Source organism: the organism of the source record quoted next, unplaced genomic scaffold, assembly GCF_019419815.1.
Source record: "Pyrus x bretschneideri cultivar Hongxiangsu unplaced genomic scaffold, Pyrus_bretschneideri_v1 Contig54, whole genome shotgun sequence".
NCBI lineage: Eukaryota > Viridiplantae > Streptophyta > Magnoliopsida > Rosales > Rosaceae > Pyrus > Pyrus x bretschneideri.
This window is the reverse complement of record NW_025999792.1, coordinates 1720456-1736620: the sequence shown is the minus strand read 5'-3', so window position 1 is coordinate 1736620 and position 16165 is coordinate 1720456. Positions and strand designations below refer to the sequence as shown.

Here is a 16165-nt window from a genome sequence, read left to right as displayed (position 1 = left end):
TCTCTCCATTGTTTGTAATTTCCCCCACTTAGAGGCTTGATAGAGGAAAAATTCATTGAAGTGGGATTCACTAAAGAAGCCATGAGGACAGACGTTAGAAAAACAATGAGGTAAGGAAAAACATAGTAAGATACAACACCTTTGGGTGAGGAACGTTTGTTGCAAAAACTTAATCCATGCATAGCCATTTAGTTATTTGTTAAAAATATTTCAAAACTCAGGTCTTTAGACAAGAATCAAAACTATAATTAACCAATCACCAAAAACTATGCCCTAATCCATTAATCAAACCATTCATACATTGTCTTCTTTAGAAGTTCTTATATGCATGTTATGATTAAATGAACTATAAAATTCCCATGCTTCTTATTTCTCAATTTAACATTTCAATATGAACCCATTTTGATGTGGTTCATACGATCAATTATGCTAAGAAAACAAATCCATACACGATCCTCCTTTATTCTGCAATCACTAAAGAACACTGTGAAGTATAGACATTTATATTTAGTCTCAAACTAAGACTACAATATACAAATAAAATATTAGTTCAAAGTGATTGAATCAGTATATATATGCATATACATACTTGAAGAAACGAAGAAGAATAGTATGAATGCACTGAAGAGAATATTAACAAAAGATCTTCTACTCACACAACCCTTATGTCTAATACTAGTGATAGTCTAGTGATTGGTGAGTAGGGATGTTTGTATTTATAGAGTATATTCCTAACGTGATCCCACCTGCCATGTGATCAGTTAATACCCATTATCTTGCACGTTCGAATGAGGTTATGTATAACGTTCCTATAATCCCTTAACTCTAGGAGATCGATTGTTGACATGGCCATGACTCCTATTGGTTTAAACCCACATTTAGGTACCTTATCATGATACGTGTAAGTTCAAAACCTAACAATCCATCTCTGCAATTTGTGAAGAAGAGCTTAGGGATGTGCTTTGCTATGAACTTCGGGTTCTATATTTTTTTTTATTTTTTCTATGTGTAACTAAGTTATTTTCTAAGGTTTATGATAAAGCTATGACATGAATATTTGTGAAGTACTTTGTTAATTGTTATCCAATTATATGCCATGTTATATTCTTAATCTTTCTGGGTATTTTATTCTAGGTTCGGATTTCTAATGATTGATCACCTTTACGAATTTTGCGTCTAGATAGTTAGATGGATCTATGAGGATGACCAATCAGTTAGGTTTATTGGAATTAAGATTAAGAAGAGTAGATAAACTAGCGAGGATGGCCAATATCAAGCTAGTCCTACTTGGTTGACATGATTCTTCTACGATTAATGGGTTTTTATGTGTTTAATTGTATTCCTAACCAATAGAATATAATTATCGTATAGAGATACAAGAGTTGATGTCTGACCACGGATTAATTCATACCTTAGAAATAACAACCTTTAACATTGGCATGGTAATTAGATAGTAGTTGGCTCTAGGAAAAGTAAATAGGATTGTTATTGGTGAATTCATAACCTTAGGTTTTCTTGTGTCGTGTGTTTATTCTAATTAATTGGCTTCTCCTTTTCTTGTTAATTTTAGTCTTGATCAATTACTCAATTATTCAATTCAATTTATCCTTTGTTTGTTTAATAAAGTCTAGCGTGATTAATCGGTTATTTTGGTGTTAAAGCAATCCTTGTGGGATCGGCCTTGTATTTGCATATATTATTACAATTGATTTGTGCACTTGCCAGTTTAATTTGGTTTAAATTAGTCTATTACTTAAGTTAGTTTAAATATACATCAAGTAGCACCTTACTTGATAGTAGGTTTTAAATTTTTAAGCCATGGAAAACCTTTTGCCCCAGACTTGTCGTAATGCATTGATCGGATCAAGGATGAGAAGTGTCAAATTATACTTGGAATGGCCTCTTGATTTTAATGTCAATCTGACATGTTCAGATTGTCTTGTTTGTTGATTCCCTTTGTTCTTTCACCTTGCCCCCTTTCTAGGTCAGAGGTTTTTAATAGTGCAACATGTAACCAGGAAGGGGTTTCCTTCTTAGTCCGAATTGCTGATTCATCCCTAGTGGATCTTCAATGAAAGTTTGTTAGGGACGTGCTCTACATATGGGTCAGAAACATTTTTTGAATCCTTTTGGCATACCCTATGCGTCGGGCTTGAGTGTTTCTGGTCGGACTATACTTACCTGGCTTGGCTAAGACACTTCTGCATATTGGAGACCAGTTGGAAAAAAATTCCTCTTGAGGATTTCCTAGTTTGGATGCCTCATTTGGACCTGTTTAACACATGGTGTTGCATGCCTCATTTGGACCTGTTTAACACATGGTGTTGCAAATGTACTTGGCTTAGTATGCTGGTCCAGGAGAGAAGAAGTCATATTCAGGGTTGGAGTTTATAGCCACCATCGGATGATTTCTAGATCGCCCATTCGACTATTCCCTCGAATGGTGTAAAACCCAGGTTTGAATGTTATAACCCACATCCTTTTTGGTTATATAATCCTTCCGGAGGCCGGGTGGTGCATTGAACTTCCAGGTCAAGGTGCAATGTGCCGTGCCCATGCCCATAGCCTGCCAATTGTAACTGTGCTTATGATGGCTCATGCCTCTCAAGCTGTTAACCGTACAACATGGGATGAGGTTAACAGAGACTCCTCTGACTAATTTGAAGTTTTGAACTTTGCCATTCCGCAAAGTTTCAAAGCTCTTCATAATTATGGAATTTAGAATATTCCATGTACCACAAAGAATGGTGTAAGAAATAACGAACGATGGCGTGCTAGGATACGAAAAGATCATTTCCTGCTTTGGGTCTTTTGTCATGGACATGCATTTAGTCATTTATATAATTAAATACTTAGACATACTTATCTCTTAGAGCGATACCATGGTTTTCAACCAAGGTTGTTCACTCGTTAAATGGGCCTTCAAGTTGGTTTCCTCGTTCAGAGTCATGAAAATTTTCATCTAACTACATATGCTATGCCCCCTATCCTTTTCCATTACGAGCTAGTAGTGGAGGAGGATAAGTGTGGAGTTGTCACGCAATACTTTGTAGGCGACCTTCGATTTTAGCTTATTGAAGCGGACTTGAATTGGTTGGAACCCTTAGGTTAACTCATAACTTGATCATGACTTTGTGCATCTTGAACTAACTACTAACTTGATCATGATTTGTGCATCTTGAGCTTATATGTCATTTGATATGAGTTCGGAGGATGAACATAAAGAATCCCACAGAAAATTCCAGCCTGCTCTATGAATGGTAAATGGTAACAATGTCTTCCACATAACTCGGAGTTGAGTTCTGCAAAATTCTACAGAAAGCTAACTTCCTTATATTTACGATAATGTATGTCAAGAAACCCAGTTTGCTTCGAGTAGATACAATTTAATCTGGGAAGTTGGAGGTTTTGCCGCGATGCACTACTTTTGCTGACTTGCTGTTCAGCTGCCTTGCATGCCAGATTTGACACCGTTCTATCTTCTCAAAAATTATGGAAAAATATTAACAATTTATTTTCACTTCTTATCTTTTCGTGCATATATGGCATTCACTGGGGGAAAAAAATCGACAAGGCCTTGAAATCTTCGTTTGCTCACAACAGTGTAGTTCTAGCAAGAATGCAGCTTTAATTGTCTTCATATGTAAAACTAGAAAGATTTTCTTAGTAGAAAACTTTAAGATTTTTACACAGTGATCTTGGGTGTCTTAGCTTTTGTCTTCAAATGACCTTGTGTCGAAATTCATCTGGAAGCCAGTTCGTCGTCAAAAAATCGTTCAAGTGTGTATAATGGATTTTTGGCATGATTACATTACCTCTAGAGCTTTGCGCAAGCACTTGCCCTCGGTCAGAGTTTTGATGGACTCGAACTAAGCTAGACAAGAGATATATGAGTCAAACTTACGATGAGGTGTTGGTCACCATGAAACTAAACTTACCTTTCCTTCCTATCTTAGATGTGCTTCTCCCTAATTCCTTGGGTTACCATCTCTTGGAATCACGAATTGAGTTGTGAACAAAAATATGCTAATAATTAAATTAATAATAGCTCAAACCAAAAACCCTAAGCGGTGGTGGTTAAATAATAATAGCGGTAAAGAAACAAGACTCTTCATTTTTTGTAGTTCTTTGTGCTATAGCATGATCGCTACGATGTGTTGTAGAACCATTATATTTCATTTTGGGTTTCGAACTCTGACGGAACTTGACACTAGTTTTGGAATTGCACTTTTACGCCTTTTCTGGGGGTGACTTACCCCCATTGTACATCTTCTCGTGTTGAGATCATGCCATATTCGTCAAAAAGGTTGTGTCATTGTCGGAATTATTGGCCCCACCAAAATAGTGTTGGACTAAGTTAGTACAATGTCACATGATCTGAAAGGATGAAAGGATGTTCAATCAACACATATCCTCTTTGCAAAATAATAACGAATAGTCAGGTCAGGCTCTTTGTTTCATGATAAAGCAATTTAAATTTTTTGTAGTAATAAGATATTAGAAACCCTCCTTGTTTTTGTTGTCGCTCTTGGATAAATATTTTTTTTTCATCAAATCAACTCCAATTTGGTCCCAAAAGGTTTATTCTTAAATCTCATGACATTCTTAACATATCCTTAGAAGGAACCTTCCTCGAAATAGGTCATTTTGACCTTCAAAATACCCAAAACATCCATAAATGTCAATTTTGGAAAGTTGCGCTAGGCCTTCTTTTCTTTGACACGGTGAAACCACTTGGAATTAAATTCTTGAATTTGGACACAATTATCTTGAAAGACTCGCACATGCACTCAATTGAAATTACTCCAAAATTCCTTTGTTTGATCACTTTTTACCCAAAATAGATTCACATGTCAGTAAAATGATTTGAATGGGGGAATGACTGCTTACATATCCCTAGGAAGGAAAATCAAACTATGTGTGTAGTTTAAAAGAAGAATGGTGTGAACCATCATTGTCGAATAGCCTATGGCAAGACGTTGAGAGATGAGTTCTCCATGGACATGTCTACACATAGACGGTGGCGTGATGGTCTTTGCTAGGCACAGAGAGAATATGTATGTTGTAGAGAATATCAGACTTAGAGAGAAGTAGACGTGATGTCCTGATGATTTCAATTTAATCTTAGTTATAATGTATTGGTTATTTTGTGTGAATTTTGATACTTTTCTTTATAATTTCAATACAGGATATTTGAATTCCTCCAGAGCAAAAATTGATCAAATGGATGAAATTTCTGTGAGTCCTTTAGCTTGATCGTGTCATAGTTTTAAAATTTTCTACCAAGTGGTTATTTTTTGGTGATTAAATAAAGGAGCAGCGCACGGTGCTGGAAAAGTAACGTTTTTGGACTTAATTGCGATTTTTGGAGTTCAAGATGGCCTCTTTTGGGTTTGGGCCCTTATGGAGAAGTGTTTAGAATATTTCAAACTTTAAATGCAGCAATTTTGGGCCGGCTTTGGAAGATATTTGGGTCCAAAAAGTGGATGATCAAATTATGGGCGGATTTCCTTATCACTTTACGATTACGTTTCCTAGTTTATTTAAATTTACTTCATTTTCTTAGTTTTATTCTAAGACCTTTTGTAGGAAAGATTTATAATTGAGTAACATAAATAAGCCATAGTGGCCAACCCTATTCTTTTTATCTATGCAATTTTGGAGAGAAGAGTTTGGGTTTTTTGGAACTTTTCAGACTTTTACATTCAAGGTGTTTTCACTCTTTTTTCCATTCAATAAAAATCCTTTTGACTTTTATTATGAGTATGTGTAACTAATTTCCTTTTACTAGGGCGAGCCACAAGCCTTAGCATGAATATGTAGTCTTTATTTAATTGCTTGTGATATTATACATACATACTTTGAATTATTAATCATTATGCTTAAACCGTCAATTGGCTTAATGCTTAGCTACCAATATTTAAAAGAGTAATTAGATGCAGTTTCCGTTGGAATGTCAACCTGAAATTGAGGAATGCTTCGCGTGGTTAATAATTGTAATTCCACCTAGGGCGAATGCCACGTCTTAGGGGTTGCATGGTTTTTCAAAGGGTTTTTAGAAAGCATAATGAGTCATGCATGTTTATAATTGATATGAATGCGACAGACGGATTGCATATTTGATATATGTTCTAACTTGACTGCCATAAGTAGAATATGCACTAGGAAAACTTAACCTTCCAAGATGCATGTGTAATTTATAAGTAATTAGTAAACTTACATAGGATTGTTAAGGTGACGGCGGAAGCCTAGTGCTTTCATAACTTGTTTTTAACCATTTTGGCGCAAGTGGTAAAAATCCTAACATGTCCCCCTAATAAATACCTAGGCTAGTGTAGAGGGATCTTGAGAGTTCTTGTAGGGAAAGAAATCTTCATCAAATTAGGAGACTATCTAGGAGGAAATCTAGGATAAAATACCCAATCTTCCTAAAATCATGATTGTATCACTTAATCCCCAAGATATTCTAATTTGACCTTAATTAGGTTTTCTTACTTGGTAGACAAGTAATATCTTTAATGAAGATAACGCAACATGTATCGAACAACTTAAGAAGGGCTATGTCAAAGGAGACAACACCAAGCACATTGACAACAAGAGTATCAGAAGATTGAAGTCAAGAAAATCCGTTCCCAGGACAACCTAGTGGACCTCTTCTCCAAATCACTGCAGAGGATGACGTTTCAGAAGCTTGTTGATGAATAGGTATGTGTAAACTTTCTGAGTTGTAACATTGTTAGTTCTCTTTGGAATTATGCCAAACTCAGAGGGAGTATCCCGAAATATAATCTCTTGATCTTAATGTACTCTTTTTTCTACGATTAGAAGCACTTTGCCCTTTGGGTGTTTGCTACCTGACGAGGTTTTGACGAGGCACCCATCCTGGGTTGGTCATATCCTTGATATATGTCTCATAGACATTCCATTTGATTTTGCACTTTCTTACGCACTTTTTCTTAGATTATGGGTTTTTGTCCCACCTCAGGTTTTTCCATAGCCATTGGGTTTTTGTGAGAATTAGTTCCATATGCAAGTTCCTTTGTCTGAGACTAGGTGTTCCTAGAATCAATTCCGATGAGTCGACTTCCTCGACTCTACCTGATGACGAATCTATTTAAGTATTTACACACTTAAAGGGGAATGTCATAGATATTATAGTAAAGGGATTTCCTAAATCCTAAATAGATTTGATTACTAGTTCTTCTTTCCTTACTAGGATTGTATTTCCTTGAAGGACAAGGATTCTTCTCCTCCTTATTACTATATATAAAAGTATTGTGTGACAACATAACACACCTCAGAATATCACATATTTCTCCACTCTCTCTCCCTTACCCCTCCAACTTTTGTTAGATAAATTGGCCACAACAACATTTCACTCAGGTGACTTGAAAGCATAGCCTAAAAAGTTGGGGAGAAGAAGGTGGACAACTTTCACTCACAACAACTTCCTTTTTGTGGGTCATTTTGAAAGTTGAGTTTTACTTTACAGTCTTTATTTAAAGAAAAGTTTAGCGGACTACTATTTGACGCGTAAATGCATATATGTTCAGTATTTCCAATCATGGTTGATTGCCAATATCATTTTCGATATTCATATAAACAATATCCACCACACAACTTCAGTGTCACCACCCAAATGTTGCATATTTGCCAAATACTAAAATGTGCAACTATATAATAGTACACTTATAACTTTGAAGGATTAATGGCATTTAATTTCACCATTACTTTTATTCTCTAAATAATAGCGATTGGACGTGCCGCTCCATATTTTGGTCACATTGAAAAGCAAAACTTGTTCCACCTCTGATTTTTCGTCCCTACTATTCAATATTTTGGTAGTGGTACCTTCAAACACAAACACAAAGAAGCTGAACTAATGCGCATTGCACTGAATTCCACTCACCAACACTGTAATGTGTATATATTAATAATACTTAAAGAGAATAAATTATCCTAAATCCTAAAACTATTCGGACATGTAGAGCGACACGTGAAAAGAAAAACTTTCTGCACTTATATAATAACGTATAGCTTGCTACTCTGCGTTTCCAAGATAAAATCTCTCCTTAAAGAGACCTACCTACACGTGCCTTTCTCCACCGTTTCAGCCCACCACGTACCCCTTGATTCACCTTCTTCTCTGCACCCAATACAAAGTTCCAGACGCATCCATCTCCATCTTCTTCTTTTTCTCATATATAAATGGTTTCTGGGTTTGTCAAAACCACCCTCAAAATGTATGTACAACTAATATATAATTAACCCACACCGAAACCTTATAGTAACAATTTCAAACAAAAAATACAATGAAAAAGTAATGTCATTCCCACTCTTTAATTTGTGGTGTTGCATTAGTTTTATGTGTGAGTTATTTAATTAAGAAATAAAATATTAAATTTGGAGTGGAGGCTAACAAATTAAGGGCATAAATAGCAGAAGGCAAAACTGTAAGGAGAAAAGGGAATTCTTCCATTTTCATCTCAATTTAATTTACATCTACCGTGAAAAAGGAAAGACAAAAAAAAAAACCCACAACTTCAGTCTCAACCAAATCAACCCCATCCAGAAATTTAATGAATTACCAAAGTCACAAGTAATTAAGTTAATTACTTAATTACTTACTCTCTGATCCGAGTGATCTGAGGCCTCCTGGGCACTCTCCCCGTTTTCATCAGTAACTTGTACCTGATGCTGATCACTTCCATCACTATTTCCTTGCTTGTTGTCAGCAGTCGTCTCACTCACGTCCACCCACTTTTCAGTCTTTTGGCTACAGCTACAAGTGTTGTTAGTATTGTCGCCAAAAGATGAAGACCTACTCGACATGGGTGTGGCCAAGAAAGTTGGCTTAGCGTCTCCGGCCATGATCACCAAGATTTTCTCTTCGAATACCGGCACGATTTTCTGGGAGGACTCGTCGCCTTCTCCGGCTTCCAGGTCCCGTTCTGATCCGTTTTCGTGGTTTTCGAGGTTGCCGGAGAGCCTCCAGTAGGAGCATGCTAAGATCAGAAGCGCAAACGCAATTAAACCCAACATGGCTGCCAGCCCACCGAACAAGTAGGGCACCGGGGAATGCCACGGCGACCTCTGTGCCGTCGTCATCTCCGGTGCTCTGGCTGTCACGTTAAAAGGCTCTCTCCCTGCCATTTTAATTGAATCAAATGTGCGTGTTTTGAACTTTTGATGACTTTATTTTTTCAGCTAACAAAATGTTTGCAAAAGAAGCAAATCAAGCAAAAGATAGAACCGATAAGAGATATTTGAGGGTGTTGTGGGTTGAGAAGTAGAGATGGGGTTGGGTGTTATATATAGACAGAGCTAGGGTGGTCTAATCTGTGGGAGTTAAGCATTTTTATTTTGTTTTTGTTTCGAGATTAATGTCGTCATTTTGCATGAGGAAAGGGTGGGGCAAAACTGGGTCCCTCTTTGTTCCTTGTTGGGATACTTCACCCATCCATGAGCACACTAAAAACGCACTCAGGGTTAGATTTGGTATTCAGATAAGTTTTCAGTAGAGAATGTAATCATGGAACGTTTGGCAACAAAGAAAACGAAAATAAAACAAATGAAAAGTTGTCTATTTTGATATCTGTGTGCTGTGTGTTAACGGATATGGAACAAATTAACATACATGTTATCCTACTGTACAATTATGGTACGTCACGCTGATTAATCATAACCAATAAACTTTATGTATAGAGTAGTTTTGCCAATCGCAATTGTGGTATGAGCCTGGATGACTATCAATTATTAATACAAGTGAACAGTATCAAGAATTCACATATACGACTGACATTAGTCTTTTTCGGTGTTAGCCCTTGTATCTTTCGCCTGAGAAATGGACAAAAGGATCAGGAGTTACATTTGTACAGTAAAGTTTGCAGGCGTTTTGTAACTTGGTTGATGGGAAGGGAGGGTGTATATTGTTGTGAGTGTGTAGCGCATTGAAGAATACAGTAGATGGAACATTATATTGGTATAGAATAGCTAGGATAATATCATATAAGAAAACGCTTTCATTCCATCATTGGCTTTGTCATAACTGATCATTCAACTTTGTTGACAAGATGATGCATGCGATCATATGTTTTAGGAATGTTTTTTTCAGTTGTAATCAGCTGGGAATAAGGAGGACCCTACAGATTAAGTACAACATAATTCATCCAATATCTAACTTCCTCAACTTGTCTTCATACATACATACGTACGTACATATATATATATATATATATATATCCTCTATTAGTTTGTTAATTTTATAGTTAAACTAAGCCATATAAAGAAATCCATAAAGGGATAGTTAAACGAAAAATATATTTGCATACTAAGTAAGCGGCAGATTTTGTTGGTAATAAGTATTCCTTTTCAACTTATTGCGTCATGAGTTCAAACTATCTTCGTAATGTTCTTAAAATATTGTTCAAAATTCTTTCAAAATATGTCCTCCATTCTAAATATCCAACCCATAACTCCAAACATCAATATAATTCTTTTGGATACAAACACAATCTCGATACTCTAAACAATACATAATCACACAATTGGGACATAAATTGCGATAAATAAAATCATTTCGATGTACAGCCTAACCAACCAATATTTTTCTAGAATTGAGTTCTTCAGAAATCATGGTAGTTGATATTTTAATAAGTGCATGGTAGGACCACAGCAAGACATCATAGACCGTCGATAAATACATAGAGGGTTGGAGTATTACTAGCAAGAAAAGGAAGAGCTTTAGCAATGGGGGCATGCACAAAAGCAGTAGTTCTGAAAAAGAACAGGAAACTGCTGCTTTTCTAATGGCTAATAATTGTGATAAACAGGGAAACGGTTTTTGGCCGATGCATGTAGTGTTACTGCTTTAAGTTGATTCCAGTGTTTGCTCACACGCAATTGGCACTTGCCCCACTTCTTTTTTCTGTCCTATTTTTTTTTATTTTTTTTCTGGCTTTGTTCAGTTTCCGCAGCCCCTATACTTTTAAGTTAAAGATTTAGAAAATGACAATTCTTTTTCTTATTTCCGTGTCATTTGTATATTCTTTTGGGTTCACTTCAATAATGTTTATATATAAAAAGATGCATATATAAAAAGATGACACAAGTATGTAATTTAGCATTTTTTTTTAATGAAATGGAGAAAGATTCAGTGAGATTAGCTGTTTAGTAATGGTGGCATGCAAGACACATACTCTCCTCTAAAAGATACAAGTGGGGGATGAAGTCAAAACCTGCAAAAAAGATAAAAATCAACGGCAACAATAATATGGGAAAAACGAAATAGCACGAGCATGGGCAGAGCCTACAAATGCCGGAACTATAGACCACCATTGATAAGCATAGTTTTATGCCGCAAATGAAGGTAAAGTATATGCAACCTAATCATTTCCTTCTCGATAAATATGTGTGCAGATAAATCATATATGATGAAGTCGCCATAAATAATTCTTCCATTATATCATAAGAAACCAAGATACCGTAAAAAACTTGATTTCCTTCTCGATAAATATGTAGCATATATATGTAAGATGTTTGCTGAGTTTTTTTTATCCAAACTTTGAGTTGCATGCCTTTTGAGTTATATCCTACTTAATTGCTCATGCACATAATATACATATACATATATGGTGAATATCATCAGTGTGACTCAACTGGTTTGGTGGACAAGTATAAACAACTAAACTAATTAATAGACAAAGGAGAGGGTGGAGTCTGGGACCCAACAAGAAAATGATCAGTAGTAGTACTACATTATTTTCCCACTATATTATGTTTTCCCTGCTAGTGGCAAGTCTTTTTGTTTGCAACTAGGCATTGGATTAGTGCTAGAAGAAGCCAATGGCGTGCAACAGCAACCTATATACACCACATAAACACTACCTTTATCCTTTGTCTAATCTAAGAAATTTTAGCATACAACAGTGGATGAATACTCGTAATTGGGGACATTCTTAACGGGGTCTCACTTAACAAGAAATTGTTTTGTAGAACTATCGTATCGTTTTATTATTTGATGTGTTATAATATGAGTAGACAATATTATTTGACATATCTAACTCATAGATTAATGAAAACAAATTCTTACGCACCATTCATTATGAATGGAGAACAAAATTGATATGTTACAAACATAAATCATATTAATTAATAAATAAAAAAAATACATCCATGTATTTACAACATTTCAATAAAAATAATAACAACATCTGACAGTATGGAATAGAAAATTACTCCCAATCGGCAATGTTTGGAGGGGTCGCACCTCTTGCCCTTCCTTCGTCACCCTCCACCACCCCAACGTACACGTCAAGGACAATTGGATATCCCTCCCAAAGCGATACATCCCACTTTATTCAGTCTTTCGATATTATTATTGCATTTCTTAGTCTCTTCTCTTCCATTAGGATTAAATCTTATCTTATTGCTTGTTTATGTTAATAAAGGGGCCAGGGTTAATATAAAATAATTGGGACGAACAAATCCGAACCAAATCCCACTCCGGAAGAATTGATGATATCATTAGTATATATGTTGGGGTTGGACCATACCAACTTTTATTTAATGATGTTATAACATTAGAGTATACTAAACCTACGTATCTCTCTCTATCTTTCTTGTAATATATAGGTTAAACTGATGTTCCTTTATTTCATTAGTTCTTATGTTGTCTGTTAATAGCATGCTTCCCCCTTTGAGTTGGAACGTAGGTTTGCTGCCCGCTTTTTAAAGTTCAAACCCTATCGCATTCGAAAATTTGCTCAATAAAAATCTTGTCAGAAGCTGTTTCTCTATTGACTTAATCAGATTTAAACCCCCAAAATTTAAAGTTTTTTTTTTCAAACATATAGGTGTTTAGGCACATTAGGCCACATTATTGTAATTTCAAAATTAAAATTTTATATATTACTTTCAAAGTGTTTTAGTTGACCGTTTTTTAGGAGATAATCTTGGTTTTTCATTCAAAATATTTTTCAATTATCTCATTTATATATTTTTTTCGCACAAAATATGATTTACTCGTAGAACTAAAATATAGTTTTTGTTGTAGACTTATTTGATTGAACTGTATTTAGGATAGAGAGGGAGAGAGGCCGGCGGCAACAGAGAGAGAAGAGAGAGATGTAATTCTGAGATGTGTGTTGAATCACCCCATTGTGCCTTTATTTATAGTAGCAGGGAAGGTTAAATCCCTACCCTAATAGGATTACAACTCTAATAGGAATTTAACTACTAAAGGGAATATACAAAGATACTCCAAAATACACTAGGATTTACACAATCACATTCCTAATCCAATAGAATTGCAACACTCCCCCTTCAGTTTGTGAATACTCGAACAAAACATTGCATCAAATCTTCAGCAGATAAGGTAGAATAGTGATGAAGTGGTCGGCACAGCAGGTGAATTTGAGTCTCAAATTTAAAAGAAAGTATGTACTGATAGTAAAACTCACAAAACTTCGCTATGTACAACTTAAGGTGGGAGAAAACCCATAAACTAAGGAGAAAAGTGAGAAGTGTGCATAATGTTTAAAAACAAATGTCGAACAAGATGAAAGTAGTGAACTCAACGGAGTATGATCATCCCAGGATGAGTGCCTCGTTAAAACCTTGTTTGGTCGCAAAAAACCCAGTGGAAAAATGCTCCTAATCGTAGGTTAAAGAGTACATTAAGATCAAGTGAGTATGCTTCTAGATACTCCCACTAAGTTAGACATAACTTCCAAATAAGAGAACTACAAGCAATTCAACTCCAATAATTTACGCATATCGATTCCTTGGATGAGCTTCTGAAAAGTAGATGACCAATGACTAGGTGAAGAGATCGGCCAAGTTGTCTGGGGAATGGATTTGTTTGATTTCAAAGTTCTAATGATATTGTTGCTGGTGAGAATGAAAGAACTTCGGTGCTATGAGCTGGTGTTGTCTCCCTTTATGTATCCATTCTTTAACTGCTCGATACATGCTGCATTGTCTTCAAAGATCGTTGTAGGAAGGTCAACGACAGAAGTCAGACCACTAATGCTTCGAATATGTTTCATGATTGCACTCAACCAAAAGCACTCATGTGATGCTTCATGCAGGGCAAGAATCTCAGCATGGTTTGAAAAAGTCGCAATTAGCGTTTGCTTGGTAGACCTCCAAGATGTAACGGTGTCTCCAATGGTAAAGACATAGCCTGTTTGAGAACATACCTTATATCGGTCAGACAGATAACCAACATTTACGTAACCAACAAGGCGAGAATCAACTCGAGGACCAAGGAGGGCGGCAGCTCCTCTTGAGGATTCGTGGGTGTAGAACAAGCCCAAATCTAAGGTAGCGAAAGATATCTTTAGCACCATTCTAGTGTTTGCATGTAGGCACATTGTTGTGTCTAGCCAAAAGATGAACAACGAAGGAGATGTCGGGTCTAATGCATTGAGCCTAGTACAATAAAGCACCAATTGCACTTAGGTATGGAACTTTAGGCTCCAAAATCTCTTCCTCATCCTCCTTTGGACGGAAGGGATCTCATTTAGCATCTAGAGTCCGAATGACCATAGGAGTACTCGAAGGCTTCGCTTTATCCTTATTAAAATGTCATAACACCTTTTGGGTGTAGTTCGATCGATGTACTATGATTCAATCTGAACAATTTGAACAATGCTCGATCTCCAGGCCGAGACAATATCAAGTTTTCCCAAGATCTTTCATCTCAAATTTCGATTTCAAGTGAGCGGCAATTTCCTCAACCTCTGCAGGAGTTCCGATGAGGTTCATGTCGTCGACAAAAACTACAAAGATTGCAAATCCTGAATGTGACTTCTTTACGAACACGCATGGACATAGTTCATTGTTGACATAACCTTGACTTGTCAAATATTCACTCAAACGATTATACCACATCCACCCAGATTGTTTCAATCTATAGAGTGACCTCCTCAATCTAATCGAGAAGGTGATCCATGGTCTAGAACAATTTGAACCAGTTAATGGAAGTCCTTCTGGAACTTTCATGTACATTTATGTATCTAGATCCATATAGAGATACGCAGTTACCACGTCCATAAGCTGCATATTCAGTTTTTCATAAACTACTAAACTGATAAGGTAGCGAAACATTACGACGTCCATTACAGGGGAATACGTCCCCTCATAATCAATCCCAAGGGGTTAAGAGAAGACTTGCGTTACAAGATGTGCATTGTATCGCACTATTTCATTATTCTAGTTACACTTCCTCATGAAAACCCACTTATAGCCCATAGGCTTCACATGTGGTGGAGTAGGAGCTACAAGCCCAAACACCTTCGAGTTTGACCTGGATTGCTTGTTTCCAATTTGACCAATCAGTTCTACATCGACTTCATCAACGAAATGTGGTTCAATGTCATCGTTAAGCGTGATTCAGAAGCAATGGTATATCCGAATGCATCATCGACAATCATCTTATTTTGATTCCAAACCTCATCCAATACTGCGTAATGGACCGAAATTTCATGTTTCTCAGGAGACCCGTATGTCTCATCTAAGACATCACCATAATCTAGAATAACCTTATGCGTTGGAACACATGAGTAAGCAATGGTCGGATTCAGACTAGGGTCATTAGTTTATGTTGTTTCCTCTTCTAGGGTTGCGAATCCTTTGAACCAGGGGGCCTACCATGCTTCAAGGTGAAAGCAGGTGATTGGCTTGCCACCAGTGTACCAAGTAGCGTGGGAGGTGTGGCCGCCCTGCCTTTGGGGATGGTCTGGCCTTCCAAGGCGGTCTTACAGTGTACGTTAAATATGTCCATCCTTGCAGGTGCGTTTGCAGCAGGTATATGTGATCTCGTCACCTTTGCTAGGTCAATAAAAACATCTGGCATGCTTTGAGTGATGCTCTGAAGATTTAGAATACATCGCACTTTAGTTTCAAACTAAGAGGTGCGGAGATCTAAATGAGACACAGTGGGAGTAATCCACGACAATTCGCAGCATTCTACAGGAACGTTAGTGATCTTATCTCCTCCCAACGATGGGATGATTGTCTCATTAAAGTGACAATCTGCAAAACATGCGGTAAAGAGATCTCATGTCAAGGGCTCTAAGTAGCGAATAATTGATGGCAAATCATAACCGAAATAGATTCCCATTTTTCTTTGAGGACCCATTTTGGTATTATTGGTAGATAG

At 36.6% G+C, this 16165-nt stretch overlaps 1 protein-coding gene across 3 annotated transcripts; it reads right to left on the bottom strand.

The window, feature by feature from the left end:
* Positions 1–7609: 7609 nt before the first annotated feature.
* LOC103967897 (protein GLUTAMINE DUMPER 3) lies at positions 7610–9306 on the bottom strand. 3 transcript variants are annotated; one of them, XM_009381226.3, is made up of 3 exons: positions 8629–9306; positions 8087–8215; positions 7610–7851 (listed from the first exon to the last, which is right to left on the bottom strand). In XM_009381226.3, exons 1-2 carry the CDS (start codon positions 9151–9153, stop codon positions 8135–8137), a joined length of 606 nt encoding a protein of 201 aa, XP_009379501.1. In that variant the 5' UTR covers positions 9154–9306; the 3' UTR covers positions 7610–7851; positions 8087–8134. The 3 variants fall into 3 exon arrangements, with proteins under 3 accessions (XP_009379501.1, XP_048426650.1, XP_048426651.1); XM_048570693.1 differs by having other exon boundaries at positions 7612–7851; positions 8087–8191; positions 8629–9304; XM_048570694.1 differs by lacking the exon at positions 8087–8215 and having other exon boundaries at positions 7615–7851; positions 8629–9302.
* Between the last annotated feature and the right edge of the window lie 6859 nt (positions 9307–16165).

Coding starts and splice junctions, on each gene's coding strand:
- LOC103967897 (XM_009381226.3), bottom strand. CDS start 9,153: ATGGCAGGGAGAGAGCCTTTTAACGTGACAGCCAGAGCACCGGAGATG. Junction 8,216..8,628: donor CAGATCACTCGGATCAGAGA/GTAAGTAATTAA, acceptor TGACAAACCCAG/AAACCATTTATATATGAGAA.